This window comes from Dreissena polymorpha, chromosome 14 (assembly GCF_020536995.1).
Source record: "Dreissena polymorpha isolate Duluth1 chromosome 14, UMN_Dpol_1.0, whole genome shotgun sequence".
NCBI lineage: Eukaryota > Metazoa > Mollusca > Bivalvia > Myida > Dreissenidae > Dreissena > Dreissena polymorpha.
Window position 1 is genome coordinate 47,962,275 of NC_068368.1, and position 17,502 is coordinate 47,979,776.

The following is a 17,502-nucleotide window of genomic DNA, read 5'->3' on the forward strand; positions in this document are numbered from 1 at the left end:
AATGAAGACTTTTCCACATTATTAATTAACTTTATAATATTAGACGAGAATGTGTTCAATTTGTTCGCCTCATACAAGTTTAGCCTCGCCAATAAAGCTTAAAACTCGCCTTATAGGAGAAAAAGGCGGCCAATATGGATAAAAAACACGGCCAATACAGAAAAAGGTCGGCCAATACGATATTTCGTTAATTAACTTCATAATATTAAACGAGAATGTGTTTAATTTGTTCGCCCCATACAAGTTGAGCCTCGCCAATAAAGTTCGAAACTCGCCTTATACGAGAAAAAGGCGGCCACTATGGAAAAAAAAACGACCAATACGGAAAAAATCCGGTCAATACGAGAATCAGCCAATCAGAAACCAGGAAAAAACTCGGCCTTATATGAGAATCTAAAATTTCGACAATGTTGGACGCCATTTTGAAGTTGTGTGCTTAGTTTTGGTGCAAAAATTTGAATCTTTAAAAATATAAAATTGCAGTTTACTTATAGCACTCAGCCCCAACATATTCAGCTCCCTTTTTCAACAATGCCAACAGTGCAGTGTAACCACAACAATAAGGTTCAATTTTTAGATGGGCGCTTTAGCGCCCGTCTAAAGTGCTTAGTGTGAAATTCAGGTCGATACGGCCTAGGTATGATTAACCCAATACCCGCTTGCGTATCCGCGCAAGAAAGAGTTGTATAATTTATGCAAGAGGTTTGAGTTCTCCAATTATGTGTATTCACAAATGGAAACATTATATTAATATCGTGTTACATTCAATATTTTCGAACGGTGTTTTATAGAAAAGAATCGATAAACAATGATCGTAGTGAACGTGTCGCGGAGGAGATTGTTTATGAATGATTAAAATAGTCCACTTTCTGCTGCGTGTGCGTGACGTAGTATTTTCTCTCAGCTCATTCATAAATCTGAGGCTGGCGATAAACAAAGGGGAGTCCGTGTGAGAATAACGCAATAGTATAAGGTTACGCTTGTTTATTTTCACAGGTCTCAATTAATAATACGTTGACAACGAGTTCAACAATTATTACAGGGATAAGATAGACATCATAAAAAAAATGTTTCATTATCGCTGAAACTGTTAAAAAACATTTAAATATAACAATAATATTCTCTAAAAAAAGTAGTCTTGCTGTTTTGAAAGAAGGTTTGGAATTTTGTTTCTAAATAACTTAATTCAAAACAAAAGTTTAATTATAGTGTTTTTTACTTGTTAGTCGCATATTTACCGCATTATAATGTATGTTATAATAGGCAAACCATACATTAGTAAAATCCAATCTGCCTTCGCACATAGAAGGAATGGGTCAATTAGGTGTTGCGTTTCCTTTGCTTACTTCAGTTAGGTCAATTATTTACGTAATAGCAATCACAAGGCTCCGGCTTCAAAGAAATTGCGGAGCGTTCTTACATAATAAAAGTCGTAGTCGCATGGTATTTGCGTTTTGCGTCCTATTTGGTCACGTGGTTCTTTTTCGCGGGTGTTTTGACATTCATGATATGAGGCTATTAAAGGGATCTTTTCACGCTTTGGTAAATTGACAAAATTGAAAAAAGTTTTTTCAGATTCGTAAGTTTTCGTTTTAGTTATGATATTTGTGTAGGAAACAGTAATACTGAACATTAACCATGCTCTAATATAGCCATTATATGCATCTTTTGACGATTTTAAAACCTAAAAATTATAAAGCGTTGCAACGCGAAACGATTGAATAATTTGGAGAGTTCTGTTTTTGTCGTTAAATTTTGTGAAATTACGAAAATTGCTTATATAAGGAATAAAATACGTCAAAAATGTGTACTCGGCGGAATAGCTCAGTAGGCTAAAGCGTTTTTACTTCAGGACTCTGGCAGGACTCCAGGGGTCACTGGTTCGAAACCTGCTCCGGGCAATGTTCTTTTCCTTTTTTTATTTTTTTTCTTGATTTTTTACTGGAGCTTTTATGATCCGATGTTTACATTTATCAATATAAAGCATTTAATGAATATGTTAAAAAAAAAGCCAAAATCTGTGAAAAGGCCCCTTTAATAGATGCGCCTGTCGATAAACAAAGGAAAGTTTACGGGTTATAACAACGCAATAGGTTACGCTCTCGCATACAACTCAATGACGTAGTACAGGTCGTAAAATGAGAGATTCGGGAAAAAGTTGACGCTTATTTATATCAAAGACCCATATTATCTATAGGTCAACAATAACTTCAGCGATACGATAGACAAAAAAAAGTTCCATAATTGCTAAACCCGAATATAACAAACAATTTATAATAATAATACGAATGCAATAGCAGAAGGTTAGTAGAAGGTTAAGCTTGTTTATATTCACAGTTCTCAATACATAGACAGTTGGATATGAGTTCATGAATTACTACAGGCATACTATAGGCAACCTCGAAAATGCTTTTTAATCGCTAAAACCGAAAACAACCTAATATTTTATATTAAATATATTTATAACAATAAATGTCTTTTAAAAATGTAGTCGGCGTATACGCTGACTTTGAAATAAAGTTAGCAATTTACTTTTCTAAATAATTAAATACAATTAAACAAAAGTTTAACTATTGTGTTGTGTTTTTCACTTGTAAGCTGCATATTCACCGCATGAAATGTGTGTTAGCATTGTCAAACCACACATTAGTGTGAGTTAATTATATAAAAAAACTACGGGAGAGCACTTCATATGTGTCCTCATATGCCTTGTTATGAGTATCTTTCTTCACTATCGAAATATATCGTATGTTTATATTTGATTTAAACGCAGTTTTCTTTCGACACATTTAAATCACACGTCAATAGCGCCGTCATGCGAAAATGGGTCTTATGCGTTTCGGCAAGCGTTTGTTAAACCCAACATGGGCTTTTGCGCAGTCAGGCCATAGGCGATGCTGTTCGCTTTAAAATCACTCAATATGTTATGTTTCTCCTTACCAAAAGTAGTAATAGCTGAGTGGGCTATTTATATGATGGGCGCATATGGAATAAGACCCATTTTCACATGACGAGGGTCATTACAAATCTCATTGCGAATTGAAAATGCCACAATTAAGAACAATGCTTTTTGATACAAAATTGAATTGAAAATAGCAAACTTGTTAATAATGGCAGCCTATCCACACATAAAGGAATGATTTCCAGACGTGCTGACCAAGTACGGCAAACATTGTGGTATGATAATTAAACGATTTTCTCTTATCGTGACACTATACTATTTCGCTAATGATTGTTTTCTCATCTTGGAGGCGAAAGTGAAATTCTGCGAGATGGATTGTAACGCGTAATTGTAACAGGGCCACAATTTGTGTCGTTTGAGCATACAGAGAGTAGTCCGGAATTCCTTACACTGAACAGTGCTACATCCTTTGAATTGAGCACATACGCAGTGATGTAGCAAAAATTCAGAGGTTGTAACTCGAATCAGCTTATTAAATATTCGAAAATATTCATGCGTGTCTGTTGGCGTTATGTAAAAGTCATTAAGATGAAAACTGAAACAGCTACGCCTAAAAGCGCATGAGTGCTCTATACCTATGTTTATTGTAGAGGCCAAGAACTAAACCCAAACTGCCACCTAGCATTACATGGGCAAGCCTATATGAAAACTCCGATGAATAACCCTTTTCACACAGTAAATATAAACTCAACTAAATTTTTACTTTTTATTAAAGGACCTTATAACATAAAAACATAAAAAATGGTTCTGGCATATAATGTCTCGACTCCAAGCAGCAAGGGCCACCTGCGAACATGGCAAGCCCAAACTAACTGCAAATAACTAACTGCACAAATAAATTGTATATGAGTGCTGACTCCGGGTGACGGCCATCAGCACTCCCAACAAAATCATATATATTTTCCCCAAAAAATGTGCCAGGTAAAAAGCGTCCATACGGCACTGATTGCCAAGGAACTGTGAACTTCAAGCGACTGTCGACGAACCCGAGGTGTCCGAACTGCCCCATCGGAAGTGGAGTCGTGACCGACCTGTATCCGACGTTTGGTACTCTGCGTCTACACGGCAAACTGAAAAACGCAACTCAAACCAGCAGAATATGTAATATACTCAAACCAAATCTAGTACGGAAAACAATCAGTTTCCCCTTATGTTATTAAAATTAATGTGGACAGGCAAATAAAACTTAAAATAAATCTATATTTACCCTAAGCCTGACCAAATTTTTAAATATATAACGGACGCAGTAAAGTGTGACAGAACAACACTGTGTAAAAACAAACTACATGGGTTGGGTGGGAGGGGAGAAAATTTACAACCTTTTGTTTGTGTAGATTACAATGAGAAAGAAATTTTAAATCTGTAAAATTCGCTACTTCGGTTAAAAAACACCAACAATAAGAAAACTGAAAAACCAACCCAGCAGTGGCCCAACAATAAACAGGTCTATTATTTAGTAATAGACCATATTATTGTAGAGGCCAAGAACTAAACCCAAACTGCCACCTAGCATTACATGGGCAAGCCTATATGAAAACTCCGATGAATAACCCTTTTCACACAGTAAATATAAACTCAACTAAATTTTTACTTTTTATTAAAGGACCTTATAACATAAAAACATAAAAAATGGTTCTGGCATATAATGTCTCGACTCCAAGCAGCAAGGGCCACCTGCGAACATGGCAAGCCCAAACTAACTGCAAATAACTAACTGCACAAATAAATTGTATATGAGTGCTGACTCCGGGTGACGGCCATCAGCACTCCCAACAAAATCATATATATTTTCCCCAAAAAATGTGCCAGGTAAAAAGCGTCCATCCGGCACTGATTGCCATATGGCCACCCAACAACGCTGACCCTAGCGGCCCAAATGCCCCAACCTCGAAACCAGCTGGGCCAGAGATGACGGGTGGCCACTGCCAAAGAACTTTGGCTGCAGGGTGGATGGACGCATGCTTGGAGTCGGAAGCAGTAAACTGTAAACACAAGGCAAAGATATGAATAAAAACTAGCAGCAAAAATGCATAAAACCCAGCAGAAAAAAAAAATGCATAAAAACTAGCAGCAAAAAATTGCATAAAAATTAGCAGCAAAAAACTTTCTTTTTTCTTTTTTCATACATATGAGTAAGAAAAATATGCATACAAACTAACTGCAAATATCTATTTTTGGACTCAATAGCAACACCAACATACATAATGTTTGGGATTTAAAATTGTAAGAACCCCCAAATTTGTGCAGCTAGAACTTCAGTAATGGATTGGTGTATTATGCTTTATAAATTTTTCAAGCCCTGCAGACATATTAGAAAGAAAAATATCTGTACCCAGAGTTGACAAGTGGACTCCGTCCTTCTCAAACAAATGTTCCTCAAATTTTCCAAAGTCAGAGTTGGCCAAGTAATGCCCTCCACATGCCAAAGCCCTAGATGAACCGTGACTATTAAGGCGCTTTCTTGCTTTGTCCATAGCAACTTTATTATCAGAATATCTCCAATTTGACCTTGGAAGCACTGCAGACCATACAATCTTAACACTTGGAAATATAGACAGTATAGTCCTGAATAGCTCGACAATCAATTTTCGAAGGTCCACCAGTGACCGACGACCAAGATCATTACCACCTAAATGTAACACAATATAGTCTGGAGAATTACCCACATTGGCAAGCGAAAGAAATTATTTCTTTGATTCTGCAAGTGTTAACCCACTGTACCCTTGCCACCAGATGATGTTGGGTTCAAGGCAGAGGTTGGCCCCTTCAGGTCGTAATCTTGCTGCTATGAAGGCTTGCTTGATTATTGATGAACCCAGTATCCAGATGGTTTTCCCTAAATACAACTTGGTTTTTGTTAGTCACATGAATCTAACTATATGAACCATACCTTTTTAATGGGGGTTATTTATTAGGCTGGGCATGACAACAGGAACAGGACGAACATATGTTTGGTAGGCATTGGAAGCCCATCTGCCTGCCTGTTTAATGATCTCCACTGAATAGCCTAGTTGGGAAGCTGCAGTTGCTGCTCCAATTCTGAAGGAGTGGGATTTGTAAGACCCATAATTTAGACCCAAAAGAGAAACCGTTTTCTTAAGAATAGCGGAAAATTGGTAACGAGTAATTGGTTGTTTGTTGAAGTGCAAAAACAAGGGACCAGGCCCTTGAGGACGAACATGAAGATACTGGTTAAGACACACAACTGGGCAAAATTCACTGTTTGACCTAGTAATTTTGAGCGCTACCCCTTTGCCCAACTGATCAGTTTTTGAATGCCGGATTGAAATGATTACCCCATTGTGATCAAATTGAAAATCTTCTATTGCCAACACCGCCGCCTGTAAAATACTATCACCTTTTTTAGGAACAGCTATTTCGCCAACTCTTAGAAAACCGAAAAACGCTAGCATAAAAGCTGCAGTGAACAGTTTTGCTTCGTAGACACTGGAACACACAATATTAAGTTTGCTTACTATCCCTTGCAGTAACGAGAGGGTAATTGGAAGCCTATTATCGTGTGTTTTCTTATCTTTTTGCATTCCTTCCACCATTTTTGAAACAATGAACTTTTTGGTAGGGTCAACAACATCAAGCAGCTTGCAATGAAAAGCTATAGAGCTTAAGTATGATTTTGCTGTTTTGTGTGATAGTTGTTGTAGGGATAGCCATGCTACAAATCGAACCACCTGTTCAACTGTAGGCGGCCAGGCATCTGACAAGCCGTATTGCCTTTTAAACTCAGAGAATCTCTCTAACCCAACGATGTATGCCTTTTTTGTATTAGCAGCAAGGGAATTGTCTAGCAATCTATTAGCCTCTTGTTGCAGAGCATCAGTAAAAACTCCGGCGGGACTGATTCTGGACTAGCTTGTGCCTCTGGTGCTAACTGTTGTAACCTGTGAAACTGTTTACGAGAAATTGCATCAGCAATGTAATTGGACTTTGATGAAATATGTACTGCTTTAAACACCACCGAGTATTTCATAACTAACAACACACATGTTCTAACCAGAAACATCAAACGTTTCGACTTGGAAGACTGTTTGTTGATCACTTCTACCAAACCTAAATTATCAATATGAAACTTAATCTTCCTGTCCCTCAAAAAGACCCCCCAGAGCCATATTGCCAACAAAACAGGGACCATCTCTAAAAATGTTATATCTGATAAAATAGGTTGGCCTTGCCATTGAACAGGCCATGGGTAATAGGCCCAATTACCTCCAAAATAACAACCACAGCCAAGAGTAGCACCACCTGCACTATCAGTGTAAAGATGAATGACAGAATTATCCAACCATACTTTATTTGGAATATGTACAATGCCATTAAAATCTTCAATAAATTGAATCCACATCAGGATGTCTTCTCTCATTTCACCATTAACTCTTATCTTATAATAGGACTTTTTTAAGCCACACATAGCATCATAAAATCGGCGCAAGAATGCCCTACTTGCTCTTACTGCTTGACTACAAAAACTCAACTTCCCAGTCAAAGACTGCAATTCTTTTAACGTAAGTCTCTTTTTTACTAGACAATTTTGCAAAAGCTTCAAAAGTTCTTCCACTTTTTTAGCAGGTACTCTAACAGTCATTTGCACAGTATCTAATTCCAGGCCTAAAAATGTCAGTAATGTTGTTGGGCCGACCGACTTTTCCACCGCAACTGGGACTCCCATTTCGGTGCATACTTCCTCGAAAGTAGAAACTAGCATGTTACAATTATTTGACCCAGCTGCACTTCCAAAAATAAAGTCGTCCAAATAATGATCTAAAGTTTGAATCCCAGTTTTGAAACTTACTAGCCAATGTATAAAAGTGGAGAATGATTCGAATAAAGCCGGAGCAATAGATAAACCCATTGGTAAGCATTTGTCAACATAATACTGGTTGTTGAACTGAAGCCCCATCAAGTGAAAGTCCCCTGGGTAAATAGGCATTAAACGAAAAGCCGATTTAATATCTCTTTTTGCCATCATTGCTGACGTACCTAAACTAAATAACATGTCAGCCACTTTGTCAAATGATGTATATTTAACAGAAATGTCTTCCACACTAAAACCATCATTGACACTTGACCCATTGGGATACGACAGGTGTGTAATTAACCGCCAACCCCCGTCTGGCTTCTCTAAAATGCCTAATGGACTTACTTTTAAATTGGAAATTGGTGGGACTTTGAAAGGACCTGAAATTCTACCTAAGGAAATCTCTTTGTCAAGTTTCTTTTGGACTTCTGAAAAATGCACTTTTGTTGAAACCAAATTATTCGCTGAAGAACCTAGATGTGAACCCTTATAACCCAGCTTAAAACCTTGCTTGAAGCCATTACTGAGCACAGAAGCTACTTCTTTATTTGGATATAACTGAAGATATTTAGAAATCGTAACAACATTGATTGGCGACTTGCCAAGAGACCAAACTGAGGTATTAGTATCTGCTAAACGGGCCCCGGAGCCCCTGAAATGGGCCTCTAGGTCGGAACGTGTAAGCTCTAGGCCTGACGAGGTCTGGGTGATAGCCCCCCTGACAGACCCTCCTCCCAAGGAACTGGTGTTGCGAGGCTTGAGATGGCATACCCTGGAAGGATGGTCGGAACCACAAATCATACAAGCATGTTTGTAATTGCAAACTGACCGTAAGCATCTGGTATAATTGAAATCATAACATTTTCTTACAAAATTCCATGTATCATGAACTGGCTGCCTTGGAGGCCCCATACACAACAGCCAAAGCTCCATATCAATCATTGCCCACGAATTCGCTGGGTTATTACCCATTCTCAACCTAAACTGTTGATCATAAGATCTCCAACCCTCAGTGTGTCTTGCTGCCCCCAGCCTTATAGTGTGCATATACTTTAAGAGATCTTGCATTTTAACCGGATGAGCACTTAAATAAATGCTTGAGAAAATGAGGAATGCGTCAGTCCATTTAGCTATATCCACAATGCTTTGTTTCATGTTGGGCTTTACCACTAATTCACCCGAATTATTCAAAACCAAATGTTTTCCTAAATCTTCAGGAACTACCGGGGCCTCCAACAAACATGCCAGATCTACATATTGGCCTGATATTATTTTGTCTTTAATTGACTGAGGAACATGATCACCTAAAACAGACTGAAAACTAGGAAACATGCATGGTAAAAAAATATCCTCACTAAAACCATTACCCGATTGAACAGCCGGATCTGGCGGGCTTGCTGCAGGCTGCATCTGGTCGCCCAGTTGTTGACTGAGAGGCAGCTGGTCGGGTTGATGGCCGGACTGTTGGTTTGAAGACCATTGGCCGAGTCGATGGCTGGGGGTGAGAGGCAGCTGGACAGGCTGTTGGTTGGGAGGCAGCTGGACAGGCTGTTGGTTGGGAGGCAGCTGATCGGGCATTTGGGTAGAAGGCAGCTGACGGGGTTGTTGGCTGGTGCCAGGTAGGTTTTGGCTGGGATGCTGGTGTAGTTTGACCGACGGACGGCGCCTTTTCCGGTTTCGCGTTTCCATGTGTGCTTTTGTTTGTGTAGATAACAATGAGAAAGAAATTTTAAATCTGTAAAATTCGCTACTTCGGTTAAAAAACACCAACAATAAGAAAACTGAAAAACCAGCCCAGCAGTGGCCCAACAATAAACAGGTCTATTATTTAGTAATAGACCATATTATGTTAGCGTTGTTGACACCGTGTGAACTGCTCGGGTAATAAGTAAAGCATAAACAGCAATGTTTATATACTTTTATTCCTCCATATACAAGATACGAAGATTGTTGTATATTTTGAATTTGCATATGGTGTCAAAAATCAAAAGTTTTGTACACGGAACTTTCATTATGAATTTATATTCTTGGTGAGATAGTCATTTGATATAAGAAAAAAAAATTCCTTTAATATGGTGACTGCAAATTTTCTTTATATTAAGTTATCATTACCATTTTCATCATACTTTCTATGCTGTCAGAACTTCCAAAAAGCATGTTGTTTTTATTTTGTCTTAGTTATTTCTATGAAATAATAAGGATGATAAAAAGTGCACACAAAACTCGACCCGTGCGCTATGACACACACTTTATAAAGTTGAATGGCGTGTGTTCATTTCAAACTTGCGATTGATTTTCAAAAATGAATTGCGTGTTAAATTATGCAATAGCGAACAGCTTCAGTGCCTTCAGCGCTTTGATTGAACATGTATACATATAGCTAAAGAAACTTCAGCGAACAGTTTATGTAGAATTGACAGACCTGTACGCTGAGGCGAACCCCATATCGAGAGTCAACCAGAGTCGTAACATATTTATGTCACACTATAAATCAAATAGAGTTCATTTTCTTGGATAAATTTCTACATATATTGGTATTGGTGAATTAATTTAAATTACTACAGCGGATCGACCTTGACATTTTTTGCTGAAATTGTAAACATTACTTTCGTTTTCTAAAATCTATTATTTGTGATGAACAACTTAACGTCTGGGGGATTAAATTACTGATTATAAAGTGAATCAGGTAATTTTAAATATTTTTTACTTTGAGTTTGTATTTACATTACATTTGTTATACAAAACAAGGATGAATAATTTAAAATACTGGGAAATGTGATTCTAAATTTGAATACAATTGAGCACATGGTATGTTACTAAAAATAGAAATAACGTCATGTGACCGTGAAATCGCGGGAGATTCTCATTTAAAAAAATCTCTGTCACATCGCTGTTATTCACGATATGTTAGAGCAGAAAAGATAAAATTTCAAATGTTTAAGATAGTATTTTGTGAAAGAATATATCAGTCAGTTAAATGTGAAAAATGTCAATCTTTCCGATCAAGTGATTGAATTTGGCCAACAACTGCATTTAAAAGCTGTTCTGGACCGGTCTTTGTGAACTGTCAGCTTTTCGGGAATTTCTGGTTGACCTAATGGAGTTGGTCCATAATTTTAAAGTCGCGCCAGTCAAAAATCATAAAAGCGACATTTAAAGTTATGGCAGTCAGAACGAATGAACATAAAGAACAACTTTGAATATTTTCAAGCTACAATGAGCACCGAAAGCAAAACTAATTCTAAATCATGGAGGATTTACGCATTACAAATGCAATTCCTAACGGCAATTAATAAGTTTTTAACCCTTATTATCTTTCTGAGTTGTAATAAAAACGGTAGTGGATCCAGTGTGGCTGGAATGTTATTCAGGTAAATTTTGCATAATTTCGCGACCTGTCAAACTGTGTTCCTGCATCATTTAGAATAATGTCTTGAAATCATCTTAGCTTAAATGCTATTGTTCCTATGCTTTATCAGTAATATCGCCTTCATATTACAATATTAATGAAATAATAATTATTCTTCTGAAATTAATTGCATGGAACAATTGCTTCCTCTTGCAACAATATTCAATTTTCGTTTTAAATTAAGATATCTCTTAATAGGTATTATGGTGTACATTTTCAAAGCATTTTGCATGGGAATATAAACAGGGAATATAAAAAATATAAAAGCCAATATGAATTCAACTAATAAACAACATTATAATATTTCTTGGTCCCGTAAAGTTAACAAATCAATTATTTTGAGTAAGGCATGAAAGTATTATGGTTAATTTAATTTTGTTTTGTCTTTGATAGTCGATCGTCAAGAAAGCGACCTCACTAAAAATAGCTTCGTGTCTCACAACCTTAATAAGGTGATAAAATAGAAACGAACCTCGATCCGGGATAACAGTTTAATGCATGTGCGTAGAGTGTCGTCCCAGTTAAGTTTGAGAGGTTCGAACAGGCTAATCAGGGAGAGAGACTTTAGAGAGACTTCCTTTAAACAAAAATGAAATAAAATCGGAAAATGTTTTTCCTGTCAAGCTCGTACGGACTGCACATGCTAATCTGATACGACACATTTCTCACGTGCATTAAGCTCGGTTTCCGAGAGCGATGATCATCAACATTTATACATTAAAATGAACAAAGCATTACAAAGCAGATAAGTATAAAAGTTATCAAGAAGATTTTGATTTTGTCTTTGACAACCTCGATATTTCAAACGAAGGAAAATATTTGAAATGGTTGTCTTCATATTTTATCGCAAAATGACGCAATACGTATTTGTGCAAAATCTAGAAGGCATAATAGTTGACAAGTTTTGTACTATACAAAATATTCAAGATTTTACATCAATATTTTTTTAAACAGAGATAAAAACGAAAATTGATATAATTTCGACAAATACAAAACAACGTATTGCGACTTAATGAAACAAAAAAATGACTGCATTAAATGTGTCTTGTTCTGTGAAAGCTGGTCATAATGCATGTGCGTAAAGTGTCGTCCCAGATAAGCCTGTGCAGTCCGCACAGGCTAATCAGGGACGACACTTTCCGCCTAAACTTGATAGTCGGTAAGGAGGGACTTCCTTGAAACTAAAAATGCCATTAACGCGGGAAGTGTCGTCCCTGATTAGCCTGTGCGGACTGCTGACAACGAACTTTTCCATGAACGAATATATAAATATAGTTTATTTTTAACATGATTTGTTTGGTCGACAAATTATGGTGGTGTATAAAGGTTTGAGTATTGTTTGTTCATCATATCCTGACAGTAAACCGATGTAACAATAAATACAATGGCCAAAGTATTGCAAGTATTTTTAGCTTATTTGAAAAATAAACCCAATATAACAAACGTGTAATCGCTTTACGTAAGCAAAGTAAACATAAAGCCCTTTATAGCAAATACACATTATGCAACAGTGCTATACAACGCATGTCTGAAGTTGGAGCTGTTGGTGTTCACAGCGATTCCATATCCGTTCGCATGTTCATCAAGTCTTAACGAAGACATCGTTCATTGCAACAAAATAATGAGCATACGCTAAATTGAAACATATTTCGAGTGACAAAACAAAATCACGTGCAACCGGTCACATGTTAAACAGGCTATTCATTTCTCTTTCACTTTCTTATGTGTGGTTGTCATTTTAAAGTTGTAGAACACAAACGATTCCTTAGTTCAGCATTTATAAATGGAATTACGAAAAGTTTTATTTGGTGTTGACCGAGCTTATCGTGCATTTTGATGTTTCGCCAAAAAAATTCCGTAGTAGCCGCATTTTTGTTTAATATTGGCCGAGTGTTTTCATTAACGGCCGAGTTTAGATATTTATTGTCGAGATTAACGCTGTACCTAGCAAACGGACAAGATTCCCGTCCTATATCAATACGTCCATTTATACATGTTATTGAATTTACCACACCTTTTATACCTTAGCATTATGTTCTTTTTTTGTTTACATTGAAACTGGGCACCTCATAGTATTTGAGACTCAATGCATCGTCTACGAAAAATGATAGGTTGACAGAAAATATGACATGACACAAATGATTGACATACGGTACTTAAGTTAAACACATGTAAAGACTACTGCGCTTCAATAAGTTTACGAAGTGTTTATAATATTAATATTTTCATATTTTTTTTACAAGGATTGATGATTAATGATTGTTCTCACACAGATCAACCGAAGGAACTACTAAGTCTCTTACAATAAGTTTGTATTTTAAACATTTTGATGTCGTAAAGACAAGTTATCAGCATTTCGTTACGGTCAATTACCTCACCATGTTGCCGGTACTTCTTAAATTCGGAGGTTAGAGTTTAAACAGTTAACATCGATAAAACTTGAACGTATTTAGCACGGTTAATATTTTAAAGACAAAACCAATCCAAAATAGATTATATCATTAAACATCGTGGGACAAAAGTGTTTCAAGTCCTTTAAATCAAGATTTATAGTCAAAAAATTAGAAAATCCATCTGTTACAGAACATGAATTTATCTATGTTAGATAAGTTTATGCACGATAGTTTTTGTATATCCGCTCAATATAGCATATTTATAAGCGTGGGAAATGATTGTTGTATCAATAGTAAATACTGTTCTGTAATTGAAAATCTCAACAAGTACATTTATTTGGATTTTGTACTTATAAATGTATTCCACAGTTCAATATGCTTCGTTTAATTAAAACATACCTCATGTATTGAAAATAGTGTCTTCAGATTTTAATTAAAACAATAATTTGTCGACCCTGAAAAATGCAGAAATAAAGAAAACACAGTTAATACATTATAATAACCACATTTCATTATCTAATCATGAGAACTGAATTTTATTTATTAAAAAACGCTGTAAACATAAGGGTGAACAATATTTTCAAGAAAATGGCAAGCTGACTGAAACATTTTGTCGAAACAAAAGACGTTGAAGAATGAGCATTTAATGCTTTAAAGCATGTTTTATAATGAACTCATGTTATAACAAGAATGATGAACAGTGAATGACATTTCCTGTCCACACATGTTTTTTAATAAACGCACACTATAATTCCACGGGGAAAGTAATTGTTTAATTTAAGTGGTTGATATAATTAAGTTGTTTTCCTGTACATTTATCCCGAAAATAAAGCTCTAAGTATTTTATTTTGAGAGTTAACATTGGTATGCGAACGATAAAAGATAACCCATAAACTTTGGCGTGGCATGTCCAAACAGGTGTTTAATTAAGGCATTCGGAAATACCTAACGGAAAGTTATTGTTTAATTTACACTTAAGTATATGATACAAATTAAATGTTTTAATAAAATATATCCGGGCTCTCTATAAAGATTAAAAACCAGGTTACGTGCTAACAGGTCGTATAATGTTATTTCATTTTCCTAATCTGTATCATATCTTCGTAATAAATTATGGTAAGTTACTGTTTGTTTTCAATTACATATGTAAACCATGCTTCACAAATGCAACACAATGCTTGGAAATAGTTTGATTAGTATATTTCAATGTTTGAAGACTATAAACTACACACTTTACAAATAGTTATTCTTCTTATAAACAACATTTAAATTATGATGATCGAAATGTTAAGGTAAAAATGGAACCCAACATATGTTAATGAGGAACAAAATTCGGTCTTGCATCGGACGCTTTTTTATGATGTAGGATAGATCACTCTGTGTGTCTGCGTGTGACTGTGTCTCTGTGCTGGTGTGTGTGCCCCTTGTCTTGTAGGTGTCCATTTGCTTCTCTTGTGGGATTCAGTCCCTTGTCCTGTGTGCGTCCAACCGTGTACCGTGATGTCATATGTGTTTTGTCAAGTGAGAATGAGAGAATTCAAAGAAACAATATTCTTATTGGTCAGTTCCAAAACCCTTTGTGAAATTCAGAGAAAATTACTGACCATGCTTTCTTTTGCCCTCTAGCTGTCGCGGGACAAACTTGTATTGAAACTTTTTTTATATTCTACCAACCTGGTGAGTTTGAAGTTATTTGTATTTGCATTTATTTACTTATCTGCAATGAAAATGAATTTAATATTATTTTAAAATAATGTATTTATGTTTGGAAGGTTGTGAAATGTGTTAATTGTGTCATTTTGTGTTATTTTAGGTTTCTTTGTTCTGTTATATGTATAAATACATATATACGAGAATTCCGATATACATTCGGACAGTCACATAAATATCGAACCTTGGGCGGCGTTTCTAGTTATTTGAACCCCTACCCCACTACATTTGGCTCCCCGACGCAAAACGACTAGAAACCAGGTTGGAGATATTTCCGACACCACGTTGTGACCACGTGCGGACCACTGACGGAGCAGTGTCGGTTAAGGACCCCCCCCCGGAAGCCCACAGAGGTTGAAGACCTCTTGCCGGCGCCATGGACTGTTTCGTGTAGTTCCTCCGAGACCGAGTGAATTTTTTTTGTCTCTGTTGAAAGTTCTTTAACGAACTTATTAACTCTAAAGTGCATTGTGTTTTTTTTTTCTTCGTTTTTCTTCGTGGAAAGACCAGAAAATTCGCCAATTGTGATTGAAGTTCTTCAGCGAACTTGCTAACTTTAAAGTTGTATTATTTCTTCATTTTCTTCGCGACGTGTGTTTCGTGTACCTCACGCGACGAAGTGAACTGTGACCTTGTCAGTTTCCTGACGAAGAGTATTGTATTGTGACATTGTGCTAAAAATTCTTTTTGTGTAAATTATTTTATGTGATTTGTGGATTTGTGGATGGAAACGTAAGTTGCTACAATTATCGTTCATTTTTTTTTTACTTTGTTTCTTGCACTATTTTATTGTTGACGGTTTACGCTAACTTTATGTGCATTGATACGTAAAAAGTTCCTTTCCGGTGACACATACAAACAAACCTAACGAAAGCAATTTTTTTATCTCAGATCGCTGTAATTGGGGGTATAAATTGTAAGTTTAAATTCAAATTTGTGTTTAAAACTGCTTTTAATTTTATTGTTTTACCTATATCGTAATTTTATTGATTTTTTTAAAACTTGGACTCTTTGAGTTGTCACATAATTTCGCGACCCGGAAATATTTGTCATTGCAAGGTTAGAAATTCTTCCGAGTGATTTGTGATTTTAAAACTGTGTCAACTGCATTATTTTAGAGGTATTCAACATATATTGTGTTGTAGAAAGACATTAAAAAAATCCTATTCTGTATTAATGTGTGTTTTTCCTGTAAATATTGATTGAAATTCTTCAGTTACCTTCAAATTCTCAAACGAGAAATTGTATTGTTTTGAACCATTTGTTGTGTTTAAAATATTTTCCATTTTTTTGGCACCGTGTGAGAGTGTTGTGATTTGTCATAGTTCAGTGTTGTGTTGTCCATTTTCATTGTTCAGTGATTAAGTTTAGTAGCTGTGTTGTTTTGTGAATTATTGTGTTGATATATTTTGCAAGTCCCGTATTTGTTTATAGATTTTTGTATTATAAACGAGTTCGCATTTGTAAATATAAGGACATTCAACTGTTTCTGGTAAAATAGTGAAATTAAACTGTTCACATTTTATTTAACATTTAGAAATAGTGTCTCCCAAACAGTTTTTTTTTATAAATATAAAGTGCCACATAAGATTTTGTTAATAGCGTATAGTTATTTTGTTTTCAAGCGAAAATTTTATGACATTTTCACTTATCTAAGGGAAAGTTCAGGTATTTTAATTTGATATTTGTATTGTATAACTATTTCATTTAATTTACAGCTCAAGAGTTGCTGTGCCAAAATGTAATAGTCATTCTTGTCAGCTATTATTAATTTAGGTCGCAGTTGAGGACCTGAGTGCCACAAAGTTCATTATTTGGGATTTAAAAATTGATTTGCTTTTATATAAATTTCTACATTGCCCTTGTAGCTACAGTATTTTTTTTCATTTCTGTCTATTGTTTTTTTATTTTATTTGAATATGAATCATACCATAGTGGATATGGAAGAACAGCAAGGTGCTGTTGGGGGAAGGCCAACTGAGGAAGAAATGTTGGAAATACTATCCAATAAATACAATTTTATCCAAAGGGGACCCCTTATGCTGCAAATTAAGTAGGAACAAAACCAAAAAATTTGCCATTTGTCTCTACACCAATCCAACCCCCTTCCTCCCCTTCTGGAAACCAACCTGTTCTCTTGTCAAGTGGCCACATTCCTAAAATACCCTTATTTTCAGGGGAAGATCCGGTTCCTAGGAATGAGATAACGTTCTAC

The 17,502-nt window shown here is 35.9% G+C and overlaps 2 protein-coding genes across 2 annotated transcripts in view; both read right to left on the reverse strand.

The window, feature by feature from the left end:
* LOC127857600 (sodium-dependent glucose transporter 1-like) overlaps positions 1-17,502 on the reverse strand; it is a 152,255-nt gene that overhangs the window by 106,851 nt on the left and 27,902 nt on the right. The gene's annotated exons all lie outside the window — the stretch shown is intronic.
* Positions 3,655-9,510, reverse strand: LOC127857603 (uncharacterized). The gene is made up of 2 exons (XM_052394082.1): positions 9,143-9,510; positions 3,655-4,944 (listed from the first exon to the last, which is right to left on the reverse strand). Exons 1-2 carry the CDS (start codon positions 9,462-9,464, stop codon positions 4,673-4,675), a joined length of 594 nt encoding a protein of 197 aa, XP_052250042.1. The 5' UTR covers positions 9,465-9,510; the 3' UTR covers positions 3,655-4,672.

Bases quoted from the DNA above. Each gene is read 5' to 3' on its own strand.
- LOC127857603 (XM_052394082.1), bottom strand. From the start codon at position 9,464: ATGGAAACGCGAAACCGGAAAAGGCGCCGTCCGTCGGTCAAACTACAC. The intron at 4,945-9,142 runs GTAATGGTTTTA...TTGTGTTTACAG, and splicing joins AGATCCGGCTGTTCAATCGG to TTTACTGCTTCCGACTCCAA.